The sequence below is a fragment of the Enhydra lutris genome, unplaced genomic scaffold (genome assembly GCF_002288905.1).
Source record: "Enhydra lutris kenyoni isolate GAN:26980312 unplaced genomic scaffold, ASM228890v2 scaffoldscaffold1, whole genome shotgun sequence".
Taxonomy (NCBI): domain Eukaryota; kingdom Metazoa; phylum Chordata; class Mammalia; order Carnivora; family Mustelidae; genus Enhydra; species Enhydra lutris.
In genome coordinates this window covers 59,448,746-59,476,024 of record NW_019154085.1, presented here as the reverse complement: position 1 = coordinate 59,476,024, position 27,279 = coordinate 59,448,746, and the positions used below count along the sequence as shown (strand labels likewise).

The following is a 27,279-nucleotide window of genomic DNA, read 5'->3' as shown; positions in this document are numbered from 1 at the left end:
AGAGAATGGAAAGTTTTACCCTCCTTATCTATGGAATAGATATTTTGTTATAATAAAACACATCCTTTAGAAAACAGAACTTAAATTATTTGATGTGATGCTGGTTTATGGTTGTGACTCTCTGTTTTGCTTTTGTGCAGTGATTATTATTTCAGTTGGCTCACATGGGTTACTGATGAACGGATATGTTTGCAGTGGCTAAAAAGAATCCAGAACGTTTCGGTTCTGTCTATATGTGATTTCAGGGATGACTGGCAGACATGGGATTGTCCAAAGGTAGGTTATAGTAAAGCCACAGAGGTGTATTTCTGAAGATGAAAGTATACGAGAGTGTACTTATCTGTAGTTAATATTTTGTATTATAAGGCCAGAATTGCCTCATTCAACCCTTGATCCTTTGGAAAAAAACAAATAAACAAACAAACAAAACGAAACAAACAAAAAAAAACCCTCTTTATTCAGAGTCCACTGTTTTAATTAAATAACTAAGATAACCGTTGTTTTCTTAGATAGCATTAGCACTGATACTGCATGGAGAAAACCACTAACTGAAACAATGTAACATTGGAGAAATAAGGCGTGTGGTTCTGAGTTAGGATAGGAATCTGTCCTTTTGAGAAGATAAAATTGGCAGTCAAAAAACCCAAAATAAGGAGGATGAAAATATAAGATGGGCCTATTAGGGAAATAGATGTGTTCTATGGTGGTGGGTATTAGAGAGGGCACGGACTGCATGGAGCACTGGGTGTGGTGCAAAAACAATGAATACTGTTATGCTGAAAATAAATTAAAAAAATGATAAGAAAAAAAGAAAATAGTGAATCACTACTTATGAATCATTTCTGTGAATTGTAATTTCTTGGATTTGTAATTGAAATAATTTTCAGCGTTCTTTTAATAAGTTGAAAATGCAAATGATTAAATTACAGTTCATTAGAGTGTTTAGGCAGTGTATGAGTAACTTGTGCTAAAGGGGCCAAATTGAATTTAAGGGCACTGTCAGGAATTCGGTATTAATCAAGTGAATGTCAGTTACATGTAGAAGAGAGATATACATTCAGAATTCATTTGTGCTTCTGCTCAGTTATTTAAAGTTAAAAAATTATGCATGTCAAAACTAAACTTCCAAAACAATTGGAAGATTATGTTTCAAATTAAAACATTATTTGGGAAAGGGCATGGAAATCTATTTATTTATTCCATAACTATTAGTGGAATATTTTTCAAGTGACTGGAACTTGTTTAGTGTGATTGATGCCATGGAGTGGCCCTTTACACTGACTTACACACATTAAACCACTAGACAACAATGACCTCTCTGCTTTCCCTGCAATCTTCCTTTAATCTAATCTGGGGCAGAATCAGTCTCCTTACTTTTCTCCATTCTTCAAGGATCGGCAGAAGGAATATACCTAAAGAAGAGTCCATTTGGACAGAGCCTCAAAACAATGAGCAAGAGGACTAAATAGGGGCAAAAATGTTAAGGAAGACCATTAACATCCCTTGAAAGCCATGATCGACACTTGGTTATAGGGTGTCTGTGGATTGGTATGGAGGCCAACCCCACCCATGTACCAGGATTTTATAGGCAAAGAGAGATTTCACTGATAGGCATAAGAGTTCACTGAATCAAGTAGATTCAATGAAATCACTAAATTGCAGAATCATCAACTGGGGGGCTTGGTAAAAATAAAAGCTATCAGGGTCTCAAGGCCTAGAGGATTCCAAAACAATACGTTTGAGATAAAAGCTAGGAATCTGTTTTACAAAAACACTCCAAGTGACTCCAAGGACTAATTTTTTTTTTTACACATTCTGTAAATGAAGACATGTCCAGGTAGAAGACCATATATATGAAATTCACAACATGGACGTAGGTAAAGAGTAAGGGCAGGCATATTTTTGTGGGAGAATTAATGAAAGTAAGTTAATATAAAATTTGTTCAGTTGATTTATTTCTTGATTCAACAAACATTTATCATGCTCCCACTCTATGTCAAGCAGTGTCCTGGCTACTGGGCATATAATAGTCAGAAAAACCAAATACAGACTACTGTCATAGGTAAAGACCTAATGCCTCATGCAGCTTGCATAAATATAGAGATGAAAACGGTTCATGTACAATAAATTTAGGAAAGTACTGAGTAGCAATAACCCAATGGCATTTTCATAGAGGCCAATGGAAGGTCACTTTCTGCTGGTAGCTAATATAGGGTTTAACACTATAGTGTAGTGAAACATAATTATGTTTATGGTCTTTCTAAATGTGCAGAGAATCAGAATCAAATCTTGGATTGGAAATTCTGAGTAAACTTCATGTTTGATAACTCATAATATGTGATCTAATGCAACTTCTCAGAACAGATATGTTACTCCATTGCACTGATGAACACTTAGTCATTTCCAGGAGAAAGAAAAGAATGCCTAAATTTATATTCTTCCCATTTGATTTGGTATTACTCTAATCCCAGCCTGGCTCTGGCATAATCACACTTTCCAAGCCCTGGCTACAGCACAGGTGAGTTTGAGAGTAATTGCCTACCCTAAAACTGTGCCATGAACTTTACTTATTTCCACATCAGTATAGTTGGCTCCTCTGGATATGTTTTCTGTGCCTCCACTCATCTCTTCTTGGGTGTTGGTGGAGCTTATTATCATTATAGTAATCAGTAGTATAATTAATACATGTTTAAAATTGCTTTTCAGATATTTTGAGTCATAACAAGACATATGCTAAGTTCTATATATAGATCATTGGCATTTATAGCTACTAGGCACCCTTTTAAAATAAATGACTAACTAGGAAGTAATACTAAATACACATTCATGTAACTTTCCTGGATAATCTGCATTAGAAGTTCTGACAGTGTACGTAACAAATCCCTAAAATCTTTTTGAGAATTCTGACGAGGATCAGCATGTTTGTTAATGATATGAAGAGGAAAATGAGTAGGTATACTAAAAATAATTTGAAATCTAGTTTTTTAACAAATTTCGTGTATCCATATATGTGATATTAGTACTAAGTCTATTTATGATCATAATTGTGGTATTTTCATTTACGGAGCCAGAAGATGACCAAAATGTTCAAGCCCAACTGATGAATATCATGATAGTAATTATATATACTAATAGTCTAATCAGAAACAGCATTTCCCTTACTGTGATTTTATTTTATTATTTTTTTTAAAAGATTTTATTTATTTATTTGAGAGAGAGCATCCACAAGCAGGGAGAGCAGCAGGTAGAGGAAGAGGGAGAAACAGGCTCCCTACTGAGCAGGGAGCCCGACTCGGGGCTCAATCCCAGGACCCTGGGTTAAGCAGATGCTTAACTGACTGAGCCACTTAGGCACCCCTCCCCTTACTGTGATTTTAGTACATATTTAAAAACAAAAACATTTCCAGAGGTCAAATGAGTAGGAAACACTGATCAAGAATATTTGGTAGGAGTTGGGCAAAATGGGTGAAAGGGAGTGGGAGATACAAGCTTTCAGTTATAGAATGAATAAGTCACAAGAGTAAAAGGCACAGCATAAGGAACGTAGTGAAATTGTAATAGCAAGGTATGGGGACAGATGGTAGCTACGCTTGTGGTGAACATAGCATAATGAATGTATAAACTTGTTGAATCACTATGTTGTACACCTGAAACTAATGTAACATTGTATATCAACTATACTCAGATTTTTTAAAAAGGAAAAAATATGGAAAGAATACTGATAAGTTATGATAATAGCAAAAGCTGATATTTATTCACTGGTTACCATGTGCCAAGCATAGAGCTAAATGTTTCGTTTCAGTTAGCTCATTTAATTTAACTTTCTAGAGAAATGAAGATTAACTGCTATGAATTTCTCAATTAATCATAATTGCAAGTAAGGAAAATTACATGCAAGGATATTTAAAGAGGAAGATCTAGTATGTAAGTCATTCACCATAATCAAAGCATAACTTACGCTAGACAAAAAAGTAAATAAACAAAAGCAAATAAATAAGCCTCCAAGGTTATATTTATTTATTGATTTGGATATCAAAAAAGTTCTCTAAAAAACAATTATCTAGGAATTTTTTGGTATTCACCATAAAGGGATTCACTAAATTGAAAATTTTCATCTGTATGTTTAGGACTATGTAGACATAAATTAAATATATCTCAAAAAGGAAAGTAATTTCCACTGCAAACAGTGTTAGAATTTCCCTTTAACTGTATTAGAAACAGATTGCAATTTCTTTTAGAAGAGGTAAGTAAAATTTAATTAAAATACTTCACAAGTATTCTAATGTTATTATAGTAAAATGGTCTTTTATTAATTGAATAGCAATTATAAAATCAGTGATATAAATTTTACACAAGACCATTTAATTAAAGAAAGAACTTTTATTATGAATAATGGTATGACATGTACAACCTTACTTAGAATTAAAGAGAATATAAGAAGATGAATATCTTAAAAAATAGAATAACTTAATGTTATTATTTAGTGTCTAGTTGCAAAAGGGCTTACCAGCCACCTGCATTCTTATAGCTACCAGAATAATTTTTAGTAAATGAAGAAAATAATTCAGGGTCCTAATTAAGCATATGGAGCATATATACATCAATATGAATCAGTTAAAATAGCAGAAGATGTATTATCCAGGTGGTCAATTAACTCTTATCACATGGTTGTACATTTATGTAATTGCAAGCTTTTAAAGCATGCTGAGTCTCAAATTTCAAAAGCTAGTGTGGTAGGACTGGAAGTATTATGACCATTTTCTAGTCCAGTCCTTCATAATATTACAGGTAAGCAAGCTGTGAAGCCAGAGATTGACTTATCAAAGCCCTATAGGATATTAGTGGTAGAATGATCCTGTAAAAAAGAGGGCATAAATCTCATCCAACCATTCATTCATTCATCCATCCACCCATTCTTCATTTCATGTGTTCATTCATTCAACAAGCATCAATTAAAAGTTCATTATGTTGTAGATTCTAGGGATGTGATGGTGAGCAAGACTAGACATGGTCCCTGGTTTATGATAACTATTTTGAGGATACAGTGGAAGGTGTAGAAATATTAATAAAACAATCACTCAAATACATAAAGATTACAAATCAAGACAAATGCTTTTTAAAAAAAAAAAAAAAAAAAAGAACATGATCTGTGGTAACGTATAACAAGGGAACCAGATCTAAATCAGGGGGTCAGAAGGAGTTTCCCAGAGAAGTGACCTTATATTAAACATTAGAGCCTGAATAGAAGCAATGAGAGGGGAGAACATGGAAAAAAGGAGAAGCAGCCCTGGAGAAAGAAATGAGTATCTGAAGAACAGAAAACCCAGTATGTTTGGACTCTAAAAAGAAATGAGAGAGAGGCAAGAAAGGACAGGAGGGCCATTCTAAACCAGCTAGGGTCTACAGTTTGGACAAACATTTTTGGTTTTTATTCCAAGAGTTATGGAAAGCTGTGAGAGAGTTTAACAGGAGGATAAAGTTACAGCTCTCATCTTCGACAGTTTTATTTTTGCATGGGCAAATACCAGATTCACAAAAGCTATTCAAGGTATAGGACATTTTTCTAAGTTTTGGTTCTGTAAGTGATGGCCTAGAGAAGGGGTAGGGTGGGAGGGATGGAGAATGGCAATATGGATATGAAGGAGGATTGGAAGTTGGTTGCCATACTATCCATCTGGCGTATCTGACTGTTTAGGAGCTCTATAATGAATGTGTTCTGAGAATAGAGTCATGTTTGAAAAACACAATTGTTTTGGAAGATTCAAATATAGGTGAAATTTGCTTGTGGTTTATGAGCTACCTTAGGTGAGGTTTTATATGGCAAACCTCTACTTCTAGAATCTTTAAGATCATCTGTATAGATGATGTGGCTTTTCCGTTTTGTTTTGTTGTTGTTATTGTTGTTGTTGTTTTTTCTGCCCCACTTTCTCTTTATAAAAATCCCAGTCAGGATAAGAAATTATCTAGGTTCATTCATGCTTCCTCTCTTGAGATGTCTGGAGGTACAGATTTGGGCTGATTGCTTCTGACTGAAGGAGATACTAAAATATGTTGTTGATAAATCGGCAGTAATCCAAGCCAAGCATCTATGACAAAATACAATGAAGTGCTTAAAAGACTAGGTTTTTAGGCTAGTCTGCAATCCCAGCTTTGCAAGGTTTAGAGTTGTTGGATCATCATCTCATCCTTTTTTAAAAACCTCTGACAACTCTGCATTGCCTGAATAGCATCCCGGCTGCTCAGCATGGCCCTCTTAGATGCCCTCATAGTCCTTCCAAGCAAGCAAACTACCTCTCAAAGCCTTCATTAGCCTGTCCATCAAGGAGATAACACTCACAGATCCTAAGATGGGAGTTAAACAAGTGTTTACCAATGGCAAATATTTTCTTTTCTTTTTCTCCTTTCTTTCTCTCTCTTTTTTTTTTTTTTTTTTTTTTTGAGAGAGAGAGCGGTCATGCTCTCCTCAAGCAGGAGGGGGAGGGGCAGAGAGAATGTTATGCAGGCTTTACACTCAACATAGAGCCCCACTTGGGGTTTGATCTCACAACTCTGAAATCATGACCTGAGCTGAAACCAAGGGTCAGTAGCTCAACCCACTGAGCCATCCAGGTGCCCGGACAGGCTTTTCATTATATGAGACAGAACAAATGAGAGTCAGGCTCAGGATTTATTTAAGTTATTAATCATCTTTTTTGTAATAATGTTTCCATTTCTCCCAAAGTTCACGACTCTGAAGGAAGTACAAGAGCACTCACACTGAAGGATATTTTAAATGGGACATTTACCTATAAAACATTTTTTCCGAACTGGATTTCAGGTAAGTGAATTACTTATTTACCTTTGGGGGTTTTAAAAAATATATGTGTTTTTTTGTTTTTTATTTTTAGTGCCAACACATCTCTATGGTAACCGAAGCTACATCAATTGAAATGAAAAGAAAGAGCAGTTACTTAGATAGGTCAAATGGCCACCAAATACCTTTGACAGAACCATTTGAACTGCATTTACCCAATAGTAGGGATGCCAGTTGGAGTTTCGACAAGAAAGTAGGAGTTGAGAGTGCATTGCTAGAATGATCTGAGCGTGTTGTATTGTTCTTCAGAATGGGAGACATGCACCTATTTAGGAGATAAGTCATAAGAATTTTACCAAAAGAGAACTTCCATTGTCAATCTAGATAATCTGAGAAATAGACAAATCCCACCCTGACCAAAAAATCTTTCCCGGGCCATAACATGGATATTTTCATATAAGTTTCCAAAATAAGACATTGCCAAATAAGTCTAATCAAATAAATGGTAAGGTCGACTAAGTTGTCCATGACATTGTAGTTTATATCTAAGTACAACTAAATAAATTTGAATATTTTAATTTTTCTCTTCAGGAAATAAAATGAACATCAAATGGGTTTTAAACTAAATCAAACACAGTCCAAATGTACTGTATTTTTTGTTGTTGCAAAACAATCATTTTAAACTAGTTTATCTTCTTTGTAACACAGAGAAAATTTTATTCCCAAGCACCCTGGGCTGGTCATAATAGGGCAGCTACTGGTAAACATGACATTTTTGTGGAGAATAGAAAAGAGCATTCCTTCCTCCCTTCCACTGTCAACTTCTTATTTTAAATCTGACAAAGCAATGCCCTGGACAGGGAAGAAAAACAAAGTAAATCTGTGAAATAAGAGAGGTTTCTCTTTCTTGTAAACGTATTTCCTATAAAGAGAGATCATTTCAAGTTTGTTTTCCTTCTTGTTTAAAGGACAAGAATATCTTCATCAGTCTACAGATAATGATATAGTATATTACAATATTGAAACAGGAGAATCATATACCATTTTGAGTAATGCCACCATGGTATGTATCCAGCAACTCCTTCCTCCACAAAAACTTTGCCATCTCTTCACTGATCAAGGACCAGAGTCCAAATTCTCAGTACTTGATCTGGACCCGACCTGCCTTCTTGGCTCCATCTCCCACTAAATTCTCAAATTCTCTTTTCTAGTCACCTAGACAACTGCCCTTGCCTCCTCTCAATCACCTAGCATCTTTATTTCTCGGTGGAAAAAGTGTAGCAAGAAACAAGTGTCAAGAACTCAGTCCTTACAAGAGGCAAACCAAGGCTCCCATCCGGGTTCTTTCAATTCCCTAGTTATGGAAAATTACATAAGATTCCTCACTATACCAGCCACGGTGTGTCTCATTTTTCTCTCTCTAAAGAGTAGGAAGAATAATCCCTCTCTGGGTTACTGTAAGAGGTAAGTGATGTAACATTTGAATGTGGTCGGATGGCGCCTAACAAGGATTACATGCTCAATAAACAAGAGTGAGGAAATGTAGGCGCGTGCTGTTCTCTCCCCTCGGCTCTCCAACCTCCTGCTTTCTCCACCCTCAGAAGCCTGCTAATGTTTTAAAATCAAGCTCCGATGATACTGTCCTCCTCTGTGCGATCAACAGTCCTCTCATTTGGATTTAAATGCTTCTTTTTTTAATACTTTTGCAATGCTGTATTTGTAACTCTTTATCAGAACTTTCTAATTTGCAATACCTTACTTATTTTCAAGTTTAACGTCTTAAGCGTCTAGAAATCACAGAGTATGTCCTATTTCTCACATCGTCCTCCCATAGTGTTCAATAAATGTCTTTGTATACAGTAAGTACCATGTAAACGTTTTTAAAAATTACATTGAAAGCATATGTACGTAGGAGTATATCAGTTATATGATATCCTTTTAAAAATACACATTTACATGGGTCTGGGTATTTTTTTTTCTGTATTCTAATCAACTTCTTTATAATTTCAGAAAAGTGTGAATGCTTCAAATTATGGCTTATCACCTGATCGGCAATTTGCATATCTAGAAAGCGATTATTCAAAGGTATGGACTATTTAATTTGGGTGTATCTGTCTATATCTCTTACTAATCCACAGTTTGGCTTATAAAAGTGAGAGGAAGTAAGAGTACATTTTTATATCTAAATATTCAAGAAGTTAATGTGGATTCTCGACGAATCCCCAAAACATAACTGAAACATATACAAATATTCAGAATTTGGTGTTCTTATTTGGCTATCATCCAGTAATAGAAACTACTTTCCTGCAGGATGGGGGGTGTGCTGCATTTTGGGGCACTGATATTTGTCAGAAATGGGAGAATTATACTTGTATTTCTAAATCTATTTGATTCCATAAATCATTAGTTAATTCTCACATATTTTGATCTTGTGAAAGTTTATTATTATTGAAAATGGGAAAATCAAGGTGTAGCTTATTTAACTCACTACCTCAAATAAGATAATATACAAGCAGTGGTGGACAAGGGTTTAAATCTCTGGTCAAAAGCCTGGAGTAGGAGTATCCTACTAAACCATAACCATTTACCCTTACTTAATTTCTCGTTCCTGAATGAAATTATAGAGGGAAGTTAATTATCTTATTTTTTCTAATTATGCAACATCAAGATAATTATTTTTTTGCAAGAAAGCAAAAGAATTTATTATCAAATTAAACTTCTAGTAATTACTTTTAGATAGACAAAGTAATTACTCTTAGATAGGTTAACTGCCATTTTTCATATCCATTGTGAGATGTAAAACTCTCTTAATATACAGAATGAATAGTTAAACTTTCCTCTCCCCAGTTGTTCTGTCTGCTGATTATTTTCCAATGGACCAGGTCCTGGTCACTAGCAATCTTTAGGAAGACACGTTTCAACCAGTTGGAATTTCTTTGCCAAGAGTTTGAAAGCTCTTTTAAGAAGCAAAATCCAAAATAATACTTGTATTATTCACTAACCACAGGACAAATATACTTCATGAGAAAAAGAGTAGGTTGGTTTTTTTTTTTTTAGGAGGAATTATAAACTATATATCTTCTCTTTATTTTTCAATTTCTATTATTTTTTAAAAGTATTATATTTGAACAAGGCAAACATTTTGTAACAAAACTCTGTGTTGAATGAAATTCTTTACCTAATTTTAGAGGTTATCATTGTAATGAAGACAGGTGTAGGGTAATCCTTAAGGCCATGGAGATCATAGAGGTTTCACTTCAATCAAGGTAAAGCATAAAGGGAAAATTCTTAGGAGACAGTGTGTCAAAGAAAAGCTTTTTATATTAAGAAATGTCTTCGGATATGCTTTTTATGGAGTGAGGGTTGAATCACTGCTGAGATTAGTTTTGGAACTTAGACAAACAGCACAAAAGTCCACAGTAAAACTCTTTAAATGAAGACTCTTTTGGAATTGAAACATATCCTTCCTGGTGCCTTGTGAAAATTGTCATCTTATAATTTCGATTCTTGAGTTGAGTGATTTGTGATGATACATTACTAACATAAGCTTTTTAAGAATTGTAATTTGTTTTCATATCTCTTCTCTCTGACAGCTTTGGCGATACTCTTATACAGCAACATATCACATCTATGACCTTAATCATGGGTAAAATTTCATGATTTCATATCTATTTATTCATACTACTTACATCTATTATAGTTTTCAACCTAAATTCTGATTTGAAATTAAGACAACATTATCACATTATCTTGTTACTGATCTCAGGTTCTTACTTCTTTACAGTATGTGTGTACCCATACAACTTAAGAAATTTAAAGAAATATCATTATGGAATATTTACCTGTTTTTATTTGACTAATATTTTATATTTGTACACACAATGCAGTTTTATTTTCCCTACTTCAGAACTCCCACTAATGAAAGTAAACGTATGTGCTCAAAGTACAAACACAGGCATGGGAATGATACATTACTTTCTGGAGAGTAGCTACTTCATTGGAAGGAAGCAGAAGGGAAGGAGATGCAATAGTTGTACCTAAACACATAATCCATTAATTGTTGTAAAATCAATTGTTTTTAAAATTGCAAAATGTAAATATTTCTTAAATTTAGGTTGTAGATAAGTTGTCATCTACTTAAATTATTTTCTTTATTTATTTGTAATGTTTAACTATTTGAAATATTTGCAATTTAAAAGAAAAAAAAAAAAGGACTGAGTAGGGAAAGAATTCCTGGCAGAAGGAATAGCGTATAAAGGCCCAAAGGGAAGGGAGAGCATGGAGTGTTCCAGAAACTCAAAGTAGGTCAGTTCAGTTGAAATTGAAGAAGGGCATGCTGACTAGTGAGAGGTGGTGTTAAGGTTAGAAAGGAGCTGGGTCCAGGAAGCAGGGGCCAAATAATAATGAGGAAACCATTAAGAAGAGTTTAGATGTTGTTCTGATGACAATAGGGAATCACTGAAGAGTTTTAAATGGGAAATGACATGATCAGATTTACACTTTAGAAAAATCACTCTAAGTATGGACAATGAATAGGTTTAGTTATTCATCTTAATGTGATATCCTATTGCTGTTATATAAAAGGGAAAAATAATTATATGGCTTGAAGAGGTATTGAAAAATTTTATGGTCTATTTCCTCTTTTGTCCAGCAAGAGTAGAAAAATTAAAAAAAAAATTCTACTTGTTTTAAATCTTCAGAAAAGAATAACTCTGACTTTAAACAGTCAAATTAAAAAATAGGAACTGCTACATAAAGTAGAATGTACTCATTTAATGTACTCTGAGTCTTTCTCTTGTCTGTATCCACATCATCACCAAATTCAAAAAGTATTTGTTGAACACCTATGTGAAAAGCATATGTGGGAGAGACACACATGAACTTAAGGCATTAAGCCTAATTTCAAGAAAACTTGAAACTAGTGAAGTAAAAACCTCAGTCTTAGATCAGCATAATTTCTTAAGGCTTGAAACATTTCCTTTTATTTTTTTAGTTATTTTGAAATTCTCCATGTCCTATCTATGCTGAGGTTCAACAAATTAAACAGTTCCAAAAGAAGATGACAATACTAATATTTTAATTATGGCTTGTATAAGCTTTATGGCCCAGAATCATTTTAAATATTTAGTTTTTGTGTAGTGAGTTCAGTAATAATAGTCCTTCTTTCCTTCTTTCTTTTCTCTTTCTTTCTTTCTTTTCCTTCTTTCTAAACTCTTTTCTGCACAACTATCTAATTTTCCAGACTGCTTTTTTTTTAAGTCAGGTAAATATAGCATAATTTAGGAAGTGACAGATGACAAATATGCTGAGATTCAAGACAAGACCACAAAGCACTAATTCCAAGTTTTGTATGTGCCTCTGAAGAGTCTATAAAAATCTACCACAGAGCAAGTAAAGATGCTTCTGGTTTCAAGCATAGGAAGGAGTACTAAGAAGATGACAGCCTTTGTAAGCAGCCTCCTCCACTTTCTCTCATAGTGTTAGTTATTTAGAAAACAGAAAATGGCAGCTGCAGTGACGTGACAGTCATGAAGAGACTGTGTGCTGAGATTTTTCAGCTTGGCGCTGACTGCATGCTTGCATAGATCATTCCACAGCATATGGAAACCTAAGACACTGTTACAATGTCAAAGGTAGCATGAACCCTGGCTTGACACAGAACTGTAACCAGGTGAAGAATGTCTTCTTTTCTGGATCATTCCTTTGCCTGTGCCCTATGTCTTTTAATAGATTCTGGCCCTTTCTTCTGCTGCTTGTCAACTGCCCTCTGGCAGTCAGGATTCTCGCTGCAGCACCAAAGGTCTCTCTCTTCCATGGACATTACTCTCTTTGCCATCGGAACTGACCTACCCATTTTCCCTCACAGTTTGTTAGGCCTCAGGCTTCATGACCAAAGACGTTACTTCAAAGTCACAGGTGTCCAAACTTTAAAAGCATGAAAAAAGTAGAAATGTCAGGCATATGTTAAATCCGGTTGAAGTTAGTTTTTGAATGGGGAGGCCGAAGAGTCTTTCTTCAGGTTCCTCTATTTATATATGGTTTTGTGTCTCTATGAAAGCATTCTTAACAAAACCATTGACGCAATCTTCAACAAGATAATAGTCAAAACTTGAGCATGGCATCCTATGAGTCTTTAGCACTTGTAAAAATCTGAACACATTCTTGTTGAAGAACCACAAAGTCTCCTCAGTGCAAGTTAGTCAATTGAGTATTTGCAGGGTGACTCTAGGCATCAAAGTGAGATTTGGGGCCAATAAGATATTTGAAATTTCCCCATGGGTGGAGAACTTTGCAAGCTTAAGGCATACTGCCCAGTGTATGATCTGTTTTTCAGTTTAGCTTGAGATCAGATGTTCCTTTCCTTTTCTGATTTCAAGTCAGATCCCTGGGGAGATTGTCAAATGGCATCTTATTTTCAAAAATTTGAAATGCATATGCATTCACAGAGATGGGGGTTGTAAATGAGAATGTGGAAGAGTACATATTAAACTTCAGCACAATTATAGCATTTGAGAGCTGGAAGGCACTTCATCGACCATCTCAGCCTGATGTGTACAAATTTTACCATCCTGAGGGTTAAGAGACTTGAGTTTAGGTAGAGGTCTGCTGAGAACCAGACATGTGATTTTAAAAAGTCATATCTCTCTAACCTCATGTTCCTTTTTTATAAAACAAAGGGGTTCCATCAGATAATGTCTAGAGACAGTCCCGCTTTCACAGCCTATAAATCTTTAATAAATCTTTAATTCACTTCACTATAAAGGTCAGAAAACTGAGACCCAGAGAAGTTAGGTGACTTAAGTAACTAGTAAAGAACCCCAACTAGTACTCAATGTGTCTAATACTAACAAGACTGTTACCACAGTCTTTCTGTTAGGTTTGAAGAAACAGAGGATGATCCTTCATTGTTATTATATTTTTTTTTCTGTTTACAAAATTTTTTTATTGAACAGCAAGATTTATTATTATTTTTTCTTTCTTTTTTTTTTTTTTTTTTTCCTTCTAGAGCGTTTATAAGAAGAAATGAGCTTCCTCGTCCAATTCAGTATTTATGCTGGTCGCCTGTTGGGAGTAAATTAGTAAGTGTTTAAATTATAGAAGTGTTTAATCATTTAAATAAAAGAGGAGCCATTTGATTTTGGCCTTTGTTAAATTTCCCTGCCTGAAAGGAAAAAAAAAATTTCATGACTATTTTAGTGGTTAAAAATGGGAAGAGTTTTGATAAATTGAAACTCATCTGAGAATTCCGCAAAATCTCAAGCTCATGGATAGACTTCTTTAAATATCGCAGTCAAAAACTTTATCCTCATACTCAGCCAGAATGCGTTGTGCCAGAAAGCTGAGGAAAAATATGGTTTTCACAAGTTTCCCAGACTAGCTTCAGACAACATGAAATTTTGTCCAAGCTCTTATTTAAGGACTCTAAATAAAGATTAGATCTGGCTAGCTATTAATATTCAAAGATTTATTTGACTTTCTGTTAATATACACAATTGCTTATTTGGGTAATAAAACAACAAATACAATAGTAGACTTAATGCTTTATTTGATACAGACTTTAAAGATCATAATTGATGTTAATGTGAGTTGGTTAGTTTTCTGACCTATTAAGGCAATACTTTAGTTGTGAGTCTTTTTTGCATCTGGATTACCACTCATTTTGCAGGTATTAAGTAAATAGTTAATACAAATTTACAGACTTCATTGTATTTCTTAAGGAATTCTCCTTATTAACTAACTTACTACCACTTCTAGGTATACGTCTATCAAAACAATATCTATTTGAAGCAAAGACCAGAAGACCCACCTTTTCAAGTAACATATAATGGAAAAGAAAATAAAATATTCAATGGAATCCCAGACTGGGTGTATGAAGGTAAGCTGTATTCTTTTTCTAGTGTTGTTATTTTAGGCTTTTAATTGAAAATAATTGCATATATTTAGTAAAATGGAGATGAGTAGTATGTTACTGAGATGAATGGAATCATTTCTGAAATGATTACCAAGTTAGGAACAGGGTGTGCCTGTTCTGAAAAAGCAAAATCTAATAATCTGCCTGGAAGAGTTAATTTTCATAAATATTATAAAGTGGTAGTAATAATTTATATTTCAAGAAGTATATGGTCCTTAGATACTATGTTAACACATTGCCTCAGGTTTCTTTTTTCTTGAGAAATAAGCCTTCTTCCAAAATGAAACAGCAGTCTATGTAATTTTGCAGGGAAATATTCCTAGTTTTTGATGCTTTCGTGAATTTTTTTCATCCTCTTTCCAGGTCACGTAGGATCCAGGACTTACCTGGATGTTAAAAGGTCTCGTAGTCCTTGCCTTTATTAAAAAATATATAACCAAACTGTTGTTGTTTTTTAAAATATTCCTAGGAGAAAAGTCAACTTCCAACATTTATGTCACTTTGTAGTATAATTACTGTTCCCCTTGTTTGTGCTACTTTAGGTGACTATAAAAACTAGAAGCTGCCCCCAAAGGAAAAATTATTTATTGTTGAAATGTTTAATTACTTTCCTTAAATAATTATATTTCTGATTTAATATCAATTCCTAAGAAGACTGGTTGATATTTGATACGAAATAGAAGGTTAAACTATTTCTTTAAACTCAGATTGTCCTTTTTAATAACCAAATTTTAGCATATGTAACATCCACATTAAATAAATTATTTCAGTCAGTAAATGGCTAATACAATATACTTTGGAGCATTTACAATGATCTTAAGAGTAAGTTATAGCTGTAATTAACATGCTTGTATTTATTTTTCAGAGGAAATGCTTGCTACAAAATATGCTCTCTGGTGGTCTCCTAATGGAAAATTTTTGGCATATGCAGAATTTAATGATACAGAGATACCAGTTATTGCCTATTCCTATTATGGTGATGAACAATATCCTAGAACAATAAATATTCCATACCCAAAGGTATGTTGAGTACTTTTAGCAGATGCTTCCATTTCTCCGGTGTCAAAATGAGCAACCAATACCATGAATAGAGGTGGGATCAACAAGTTTGGAGAGCTTCTTATCCTTGTGCATTGTAAGGCAAACATTGTACTGTGCTCTATTATTTATGTGGACATCTGTTGCTTTGGACATCTGGTTGTGCTGGATGAAGGAGTCTTTGCAAAATCCATCGCAGAATCTTTGAAAAACATATGGTCTAGATTATGGAGGAAAAACAAGCTTAACTTAATTTTAATTTTTCTTATTTCATGCTCCAAATTCAGGGTAAAGTTCTGTTTTGCAATTCCTTCTTGAATTCTCATGGAAATGCAAACTAGAATGGAAAATACAAGTGGTGAACTTGATATTCCTGTCAGGTAGAAGTGGGCATGAGTTATGATCTTTTCTGGACATATAAGGTAGGTTAAGTTTGTAAGCCTACATTCTTCCTTGAGGAAATTAGACATGGAGTGAACCCGAGGTTTCTTGTATAATAATTCTAGAAATCTCAGTGTACACACTTTTCACTCAGTCCCATGTCTGAAGAGAAGTCTCCCGTGTCTGTAGTGAGAAAACAGCAAGGTCACGGGGGAGAAGCACCATACCCTGATCTGATTTTGACAATAAATCTGAAAGGGATCAAATCATAAATCCTCCTCTCTCACAGGGAGTGGAAGTGATTTTAGAAAATAGTGCTTTGTTCTTTAGTTGCCAGAGTTTTGTTCTTTAGTTGCCAGAGAGAGGATGGATCCAGTGGGTCCTATATGTGACAAAGATGGGCGGGTGTGCATACGCCAAGTGGTTTTCAATGCTAGTCAAAGTGGTTGCAGTAAAAGAAACAGAAATAGCAGATGGTCTAAAATTTATGTTAAAAGTCATCTGAGAAAAGGCAGTGGATAGAAGATGTATGTTTAGGTAAAAGACCTCTCAATAGCTGGTTATAAAGTGAGAATGCTGGAGACATTGGGAAGCGAGAGGTGTGGTACTTGGGGCCCGAGATGAGCTTGGATCTTTGGAAGGGTGGAAGGGAACAGGAAGACATGTAGGAACCTGGAACTGAGGCCTGACTGACACTAGTAGAGAAGCTGGGACCCAAATTTTCATGTTTCCTTGAAAACTGAAGTCGTTGAAACATCTGACGTTAGACTGAGAAGTGAGACAACTTGAAAGAAGTTAAAAGTCCCAATGAAACCTCATCAGGAAACAGTTCAGAGAAGGGCCTGGACAGGTCAGAGGAGGGCCTGGACAATTCTTTAGATAAATCCAACCAGCATGGAGTCATTTAAGGCTGTGAACCTAAACTTTGTGGACTTAAATTGTTTAACAATTATACTCTCTTTTTCTGTGTTAAAATAACAGGAACTCTAAGAAGCTGTCTGGGTGTGAACTACACTGTCATGTAAATTTAGGGTGTATAATAGCACAGAAAGTACAAAACAAGAAAAGTGCAAATTCCATGGGCACTTTATTTGGAGGTGACATTTCCCTAATTTGGGGGGGATGATAGCAGTAGTAATGTAACCAGATTGAGTGATGATTGTCCTAGACCAAATGATAGGGTGCAAGGCAAAAAGTATCTTTCATTTTTTATTCTTTACACTCTTCTTTCCTCTATGCTCCCTCTAGCACATGGAGAAATGATTATTATACTTATCCTAATATAATAATAGGAAATATCTGTTTTGAAATTCAGAAAAGAGAATATCAATTATAGAACTGTATTTTCATACCCAAAATATTTTTTTCCCTATGAATCGAAGCTTCCTCATTAATCACTTAAAATATGTGTTTTTCACTCTGGTTGACTCAATATTTGTAATGGCCCTGCAAGTAAAATTGAAGTGAGATTCCTGGTCGTGTTATAATTAGAATATTTTCAAGAGTAGTATACATAATATCATTAACTTATAAAAATATGCTTAAATTCCTAAAGTGTCTTTAATATGTTGGTGCTCATTAGGATTTTATGAGCTTGTATATTTCCAATTTTTTGGCAGGCTGGAGCTAAAAATCCTGTTGTTCGGTTATTTATTATCGATGCCACTTATCCTGAGCACGTAGGTCCCAGAGAAGTGCCAGTTCCAGCAATGATAGCATCAAGGTATCGTAAACTCAGCTGCTTCCCACCTTACACTGAAGTTTAACACTGAAATTTCATAATTGGGATTTATACTTCCTTTCTAGTGAATTTATGATGTGTATACTCTACGCAAAAATAAATAAATAAAATTGGCATGCAAACCCAAGTACATGACCAAATTAAAAAATCAAAAATACATCTATTAAATCAATTTTATAATATTAGCCTCTTTCACACATATAAAGATGATCATGGTGATCAATCTGAGTGACACTTCCCTCAGATGTGTGAATGTAAACTTGGAATCAGTAGACAAATAGTAAAATTCCTGTGTGTTCTCAGCATGGCTTCTCTGAACTCTGGTCTACTCTCTTCAACACAGGGTTTACAGATTGTGCTTGACCACATATGCATGACAAACAAGAGAAGATAGGCCAACCCTCTCCAGTATTAGCTTTTTTTTTTCTTTTCTTTTACTAGGATGCAGTCTGTCTGTAATTATCTGGTTGTCCAGTTATCTGTTTGGGGTTAACTATAGGTAGACAGGGGACTTGAAGCGGTCTCACTTCCCCTGCATGGTGCCTTATGTAGGTATCGGCTGATTATCCCTGGTTATAGCCACGACCCAGCCCTCCATGAATCTTCTGCGGTCATTCTAGTTGAAGTAGATAAACATAAGAGGTCCCCTACACCCTGCCTGATGGGCCTCCTTACCACTTCCCAAACCCTAGCAGGCCACGGCTTGGCTTCTCTCCTGCTGCCCCATGAAGGAGAGTCTAGCCAGGACCGAGCAATTGATCCCTAACAGGGAAAAGAACCTCAACAGAGGCCTTTTCTGGGTCCTACCGGGGTGAATCCACTTGCAGATAATTTTAAATGGCTTTATTTATTTATTTTTGGGGGGATGATCCATTACTCCCCCAACCCCAATCTAGTTGATGAAAACTTGATTAAATGCATCTTTTTTTTTTTTTTTCTTTTGAAGTGTCATTCTTCTTAGGAGGCAAATGGAATGATACAAGGGGTACTGTAGAAGGAGGCAAGAGGCTTTGTTGGGGCATCTGTAAAATACTAACAATTTAATAGTAAGAGCTAAACTTTTCTTAGCACTCCCCATGGAGCAGGTGGAATTCTCAAGAACTTAAGCACTCTCAATAAGTTTTGTAGCAAGCTTTAAATTTGGTAATATTATTATTCCCATTTTATATAGAAACAGAGGCACAGATATGTTAAGTAAGTAGCCTTAAATAGGATAACCGGTAGGAGGTAAAACTAGAATCTGAGCCAGAGACCCTTCCAGTTCTGGGATTTCTTTTACATCAATGTCCAAAAGTCTGTGGTTTATTTACATTGATGGTCTCTATTGGTGGCTTCATCCTCAAAGCCCAGGAGCAATTGGTGCCATTCACTGACACCAGCACACGCCCAACATCATTTGAGCTACTGAGTATACGTCATCTCTGATTATTACAATAAACCTGAATTGCAACTTCTGATCATGGTCACAGTTAAAACTCAGCTTCCAAAACAAACCTGCCTGGAGAGAAATACGGGCAAGTATCATATGTGGTTCTCTCTCAATGAGTTAAAAAGTGAAAAATTCAGTTTACCTGTGAAAAATCACCAGTTTAATGCTTTTTCCCTCCAGATTGACCAATAGCTTTGGCCTCATGTCTCAAATTTTTTTAAAAAAGATTTTATTTATTTACTTGGCAGACAGAGATCACAAGTAGGCAGAGAGGCAGGCAGAGAGAGAGAGGAGGAAGCAGGCTCCCCGCCGAGCAGAGAGCCCGATGTGGGGCTTGATTCCAGGACCCTGGGATCATGACCTGAGCCAAAGGCAGAGTCTTAACCCACTAAGCCACCCAGGCACCCCTTAAAATTTTTCTTAAGATGTAAAAATCCAAAATGAGGAAAAAACTCAAGCATAAAATTATTCCATTTAGATGATGAGCTCTCTTATAGATATTCTTTAAAAGTCAGCAAGTATGGGGTACCTGGGTGGTTCAGTAGGTTAAGCATCTGACTCTCGATTTTGGTTCAGGTCATGAACTATAAGGAGCCCCACATCGATTCTCTCCCTCCCTCTCCCTCTGCCCCTACACCTGCCCTGGGCTCACTTGCACTCTCTCTCTTTTAAAAATAATAATAATAATAAACAACATAAAAACAATTCAGCAAGCACAGTTAAGCCTTCTCTGTAGAGAATGGAAAGTTTTACCCTCCTTATCTATGGAATAGATATTTTGTTATAATAAAACACATCCTTTAGAAAACAGAACTTAAATTATTTGATGTGATGCTGGTTTATGGTTGTGACTCTCTGTTTTGCTTTTGTGCAGTGATTATTATTTCAGTTGGCTCACATGGGTTACTGATGAACGGATATGTTTGCAGTGGCTAAAAAGAATCCAGAACGTTTCGGTTCTGTCTATATGTGATTTCAGGGATGACTGGCAGACATGGGATTGTCCAAAGGTAGGTTATAGTAAAGCCACAGAGGTGTATTTCTGAAGATGAAAGTATACGAGAGTGTACTTATCTGTAGTTAATATTTTGTATTATAAGGCCAGAATTGCCTCATTCAACCCTTGATCCTTTGGAAAAAAACAAATAAACAAACAAACAAAACGAAACAAACAAAAAAAAACCCTCTTTATTCAGAGTCCACTGTTTTAATTAAATAACTAAGATAACCGTTGTTTTCTTAGATAGCATTAGCACTGATACTGCATGGAGAAAACCACTAACTGAAACAATGTAACATTGGAGAAATAAGGCGTGTGGTTCTGAGTTAGGATAGGAATCTGTCCTTTTGAGAAGATAAAATTGGCAGTCAAAAAACCCAAAATAAGGAGGATGAAAATATAAGATGGGCCTATTAGGGAAATAGATGTGTTCTATAAGAAAGAAAGAAAGAAAGAAAGAAAGAAAGAAAGAAAGAAAGAAAGAAAGAAAGGAAGGAAGGAAGGAAGGAAGGAAGGAAGAAAGAAAGGAAGGAAGAAAGAAATGCAAATGTTCTATTCAGTGTCAAAATTGAAAAACAAAAATTTCAGAGGAAATGGATATTATCAAAAGAAAGCAAATATTCCCCCCCTTTTTTATTCTTTAAAAAATTTTTTTTTCAGGGGCACCTGGGTGGCTCAGTGGGTTAAAGCCTCTGCTTTCGGCTCAGGTCATGATCCCAGGGTCCTGGGATCGAGCCCGCGTCGGGCTCTCTGCTCGTCAGGACCCTGCTTCCTCCTCTCTCTCTGCCTGCCTCTCTGCCTGCTTGTGATCTCTGTCTGTCAAATTAATAAAATCTTTAAAAAAAAATTTTTTTTTCAGTGTTCTAAAATTCATTGTTTATGTACCACACTCATTGCTCCATGTAGATAACTGAGACTATGACATGAAATTATCCTGCTCTCCTGTTATCTTGGGAGTACTCTATACTGTGCTAATTTTAGGGAGGGAAAAAACCTTGAAAATTAGGCACAGATTTACTGTTGAGTTTTAATTGTTTCTATTGTTCAAATCCAAACATAATCTGTTAAATTAATGAGATAGACAAGTACTTCAGCGATCTAAAAGCTTTAAAATGAGCCTGTTCCTAAGTGCTCATATTAGAGACTAAGAAGTACAAAATGTTTTCTTTAAATAGGAAATTTGATGGATACATTTCATAAGATTTCTAATTATGAAGACATGTTTCATTAAACCAAATATAGAATAAACCTATTTTATAAAGTAAGAAAAAAAGCACAGAGCAATCAAAGTAAATCACTAAATTCCATCTTGAAATTAGGACACTATGTTTTGCAAGAAAAGAGTCATATGAATCTATTTGGAAATATATCAGGACTATAATAGTCAACATTACTCGGGCTAAAAATATTTTTTAAATCACTACTCTGTAAGACGCTTGACTAATTTTGATGGAATATGCTAGAAGCTTATTTTTATCTTATTTATATTTTTATATACAAAACAGAAAGATTTTGGCTTTAATGCAGTAGCATGGGGGGGAGAAAAGAATAAGCTTGATTGTGGTAGTTAATTAGAAACCATTCGTATGATAAATCAGCTTTGGAGGAATATATCTTCAATGTTTTTATTGAATCTAGGTGTGAGGAATTATTACTTTAATTTTATTACTTAAAAACTATTAAGATTAGTCATTTAGATACAATTTTTAGTTTTCAAAAAAAAAGGCATTTAAAAACAGCAATTGCTTTGGAATCTGAAATTCTAATTTATCAAAATCAGGGACAACTTTAATCCAAACTGACAGAATATGTAAGATGCTTATTCAAGGAGATGTGGAATTCCTTGGAATATAAACTTTAGTTTTATGGCCCAAAACAGTGATTAAATTTAGAATACCAGGTTTAATTAACCTTAGGATTTCAAAACAACCTCTGTTTCAAAATAATTTGGTAAGTACATGGAACACATTTTCAGATTTAAGAACAACAAAGTATTGAGTTAGACAACAAAGCTGTGCCTTAAGATTTATTATTCCCTTGCTTTTTATGACAGTACCTTCTCTCATGGTTCTCTTTCTTCTTCACTGACTATTCTTTTTGTTTCCAACTCTTCTTTTTCTGTTCTCTAGAAATATTATTATTCTCCAAATTATCTTGTATTTGCAAGATAGGCTAACTGCTATAACAACAGTAAAGCCCTTCCAGTAATTCAGTGGGTTAAGATAATAGAAATGTTTTGCACATTCATGTAACCACCTACTAGTGAGTCCAGGTGAGTGAGGAATGGTGAGGGGTGGGAGATGGGGTGCTCAGGGTGATGGCATTTTTGCTATCTTATCTAGTGACTTCTAAGGCTAGTCCAAAGTCATTCAAACCTGACCACCAGCATCCAGTTGGGGGATGGAGAAGGGAATAGAGGATCATGTATAAGAGATTTTGAAAGGCTAGGCCTTGAAGTGGAATGAATCACTACTGCTGACACACCATTGGTTAGAACTTATCACATGACCACATCCTACAAGAAGGAGGCCTGGGAGCTTGACTATAGTCCTAGCAAAAAGAGGAAATGATTGCTGATAATCTTAGAGTCTTTGCCACAACCCTCAACTTACTCTTCCGGTGATTTTTATCTATACCAGAGGTTTTGGTTACCATTTGCCCCTCAAATTTATTCTGAGGATTTGAACTTTTAAGTATCTCTGGCTACATCTTCTCTGGTCTGTCCTCATTCTCAATACCTAGATGTAGGCCTTTATCATCTTTTTTCCAAGCATTACAACAGCCTTCTAGTTATCTCTCTGCCTCTTTCTATCTTACTCACTTCCAATCCATTCTCTGTATCATGTTTGCAATTATATTTCCCAAATTGAGATTTTGAAATCCTTCAAAGGATTTACCCAGAGGAGGAGTCCAAACTCCCTAGGGTGACATCAGAGTTTCTCCAGGATCTTTCTGATACCCTGTCATCTTTCCTCATCTTCAACTCTTTTCAATAGTTATCCTCCCCTTGGCCATATTGAACCATGCCTGTGGCCTGTGAACCATGCTACTAAGCTGGCCTGGTCTCTGTGTTGTTCATTTCACCTAGAATGTTCTTTCTCTAAATATTTGTCTAGGAAAGCCAATTAGGCTTACTTAGGCTTACTAAATTTTGTATTTATGGTATTATGCTAAAATATGCATCAAAATAAGATCTAGTGCACATTTTAAGATTCCTATCTGCTTAATAAGACTAAGAAAAGAAAAAAAAATTAACCTAAATTCCACTGTGAAATGGCTTTTTAAACTACGTAACACCAAGTGCTTAGGTTGTGCTAGGCTTCTACAGACGTAATAATTCCAGGCACTGCCTTATGGAAAATTAAACCAGAATTCTTAAATGTTTGCATAAGATCCAGCTTTTAGATTACTCATGTGTATGCAATAGTGCTAATGTATAAGATTTTGAATATGGTCATCTTAAACTCAAGTATGAAGTTACTCGATTACAATAGTACAGTTTGAGTAGGCAGCTTAACTGGTTCAAGTGCCCAGATCGTATTTAGGAAAAACTGTTCTCCTAATGGTATGCTTGATGTGATCTTTCTTTTAGACCCAGGAGCATATAGAAGAAAGCAGAACTGGATGGGCTGGTGGAGTATGATTTTACTATATTTTCCTTCTATTTTAATGTTGCTTGACAGATTCTCAGCTATCTAAGGACTATTTCAAATGAATCCAAAATGGCACTACTTGTTTCATAGAAAAAAATAACAAGGTAAAAAACAACAACAATAAAGGTAGTGGTCCTTTCAGCAATTTTGTGCCAGACAATTTTAATGTCTATATATTTAAAATTCTGTTGAGAACAAACCATATTCCTCATGTCCCAACCTTAGCTTTTTAATTGACTCTTTGATATTTGTAACTAATGCTCTTATTAAACAAATAAAGATTATTTTTTCAAAAGGGATCATAATTCCTGATCAGCTTAAAATAATAATCATTAGCCATTTGAAGCCAGAAGAACCAAATACACTGGTATTTTTAGTCATTTAAAGATAATCTACCTTTATTAAATTTCATATAAACTGAAATGAATAAGTGAATTATATATTTTTTCCAGTCTTTAAATGGTACCAAATAGGAAAACATGTGTTTTTGTTATTTTTTTTTATCACTTATATGTAGAGTTTTCGGGATAGGTTTATTCAGTAATTTGTGAGAATTTTTAGTGTAAAAAAATAATGTTTTACAAAATTATCACTTGTGCCTAATATCCCATGAAGAATACACAATAGGACAGAGAATGAGTGAACGTAATGTAGATGCTGCCACTTCATACAAGCATATTGAATTTAACTCACATTTGGATTTAAAAACAAAACAAAACACACAGTTTCTCTGAGTGGCACATGCAAAGATAAGGGAAACTCTTAGGACCTCATTTAACACATTAACTCATGATGTAAGGACAATAAAGAATTGAGTCAATTGTAAGATGATAACTCATAAAAATTCAAAGTTAAGGTGAGTAGAAAGAAGGTAAATGGTAAAGTAAAAATCATCAGATATTAAAAACTCTTTTTTGTACACTTTTCTGGATTTAGCAATATTAGCTTATATATACTTACTCTGTCTTCATTTAAAGATATTTCAGTTTTGTTCATTAACTTGAGAGTAGTTACTTTACTAATTACATCCAGTAAGTGTAAGTTATATTCTAAAATAGTAAGGTAACAAGGATAGGTGTGTACTTGAGGAAAAGAAATGGGGAAGTCCTATTTGAGTTCACTCTGCCACTGTACTAAGTAACAGGAGAAAAATCAGGAGTATTCAGTGAAAGCACAGGATTTTTTATATTTTTGGAATGTTGGTCTATCTGAAGCTCATCTTCAAAAAGGGTAATTCCTAGATCATTGTTTGAAAACTTGAGGAAAGGGGAAGTTAACCTATGAGTTCACTCCCATTATAAAATTTCCCGTAGAGACCGAAGGCACAGAAGAATACTTGAAGACGTCCTTTCGTTGTATTCTCCATAATGATAACATAGCTGGAGTTACTGCAGAATAACATGAATGATATGATTTTACAAGTAGATAAGCAATGATACCAACAGTCTTCTCAAAGACATGATTTCAGGAATCCACACCCGTTTATCCTGAAAATGCTACCAGCGTTCAAAATACTCTGAAATATTTTAGAATGCATCTTTTGAAATCTCTTATTTATAAGCATCTTAGAGTCAACATTTTTTTAAAAGATTTTATTTATTTATTTGACAGAGATCACAAGTAGGCAGAGAGGCAAGCAGAGAGAGAGGGAGGAAGCAGGATCCCCACTGAGCAGAGAGCCTGATGCAAGGCTAGATCCCAGGACCCTGGGATCATGACCCGAGCCGAAGCCAGAGACTTTAACCCACTGAGCCACCCAGGCACCCCTCAACATTTGTATCTTATCAATTTTTACAATCTGGATAGAACCAGCCTTGCAATCTCCACAAATGAGCTGGATGAATGGATCGATTAATTGCCCTCTAAAGCCATAGAACATTGTTTTAATTACCCTCAGTGGAGGCACACACATATCCTTCAAAGGAAGATGAGATCCTTACATTAAATAAAAAATTATTTTCAAAAAATCATGCCAAAATAAATCTAGTGAACAGTGCCTTATTTATCTGCAACATATGATTTTGTGCTAGATCATTTTAAGGTCTGTAGCTTTGGAATTCTATTGAGAAAAACTATTTTTTCATGTACTCATCTTGATCTCTTAAAATTTACCCAGTAGTCTGTAAATTTTCTAAATACCGGAAGAGGTATTGTCGGAAAATCTTTGCACTGATAGCTTTCAAGAATAAGCTCACATTCTCCAAGGCAGCTGCTTTGAAGAGGCCATTCATTAGACGTTAAGTTTTGAGATGTCTTTTGAAACTCAGGCCATAATTTACATGCTCATAACTCATATGTCATAATATTCTGGATAGCTTCCTTTGAAAACCAATGGCTTAATAAAACTACCCAGAAATAACCTAGAAATATGTATGTCTTTCAGACATTTGTTCAAGTAATATTTATGAAGTTTTTAGAGAAAGTTCACAGGCTAGCCATGTTAGTATAAAATTAAAGAGCAATTTTAGAAAAGTTGTTCCTTTAGAATTTATTAAGGAAATTTAAACTGAAAAACACTTGGAAACTGCATGTGAATCAGAGGCGTGAGACTGAATAACTGGCGTAAAGCAATGCACCTGTTAGCTGCAGGCACGGAACTAGCACATGGAACTTTACCTATAACTTTCTGTCCTCCAGCATGAGATATTTGGTGTCTTAATTTGGGAGAAATAACCCAAAATCTCCTTTGGTATTTGATCAGAAAAATAACAACAAGAAGTTCACTTCAAACAAATTTCTTCTTGTCCTGTAGATAAAAAAAAAAAAAAAAAAAAAAAAAAAAGAAAGAAAGAAACCTTTAATCAAAGGATCTAGGATTGAGTTTGTAAAATTTGGAAAACCGGCACTAAAAGTGTACAACTCAGAGTGCAAAGCCACATTTAAATCATTTTAAAATAAGTAAGCAGGGCACCTGGGTGGCTCAGTGGGTTAAGCCTCTGCTTTCAGCTCAGGTCATGATCTCAGGGTCCTGGGATTGAGTCCCGCATCGGGCTCTCTGCTCTGCAGGGAGTCTGTTTCCTCCTCTCTCTCTCTCTCTGCTGGCCTCTCTGTCCACTTGTGATCTCTCTCTGTGAAATAAATAAAATCTTTAAAAAAATAAAATAAAATAAAATAAGTAAGCAATACACTAACACCTCTCTTAGCCGTTGGCAAAATCCCTTTGTTCAGAAAAAATGAGGGTTGTTTTGGGTTTGTATTTTTTTTTTTTTTTTTTTTTTTTACTTTTAGGTGAGGTTTTATTTCCTTGTTTCAAAAATAAAGCTGGCCAAATTTGGTTACCAGAAAAATGAGTTTTCGACTCGGTGCTTGGAAGTCTGTGCTTTTCACCAAAT

At 35.0% G+C, this 27,279-nt stretch overlaps 1 protein-coding gene across 1 annotated transcript in view; it reads left to right on the top strand.

Moving 5' to 3' along the window:
- LOC111141601 (fibroblast activation protein alpha) overlaps positions 1-27,279 on the top strand; it is a 93,284-nt gene that overhangs the window by 31,335 nt on the left and 34,670 nt on the right. The window contains exons 11-12 of the mRNA XM_022494274.1: positions 141-276; positions 23,887-23,931. Of these exons, the coding sequence (XP_022349982.1) occupies positions 141-276; positions 23,887-23,931 (181 nt within the window). The remainder of the gene's footprint in view (positions 1-140; positions 277-23,886; positions 23,932-27,279) is intronic.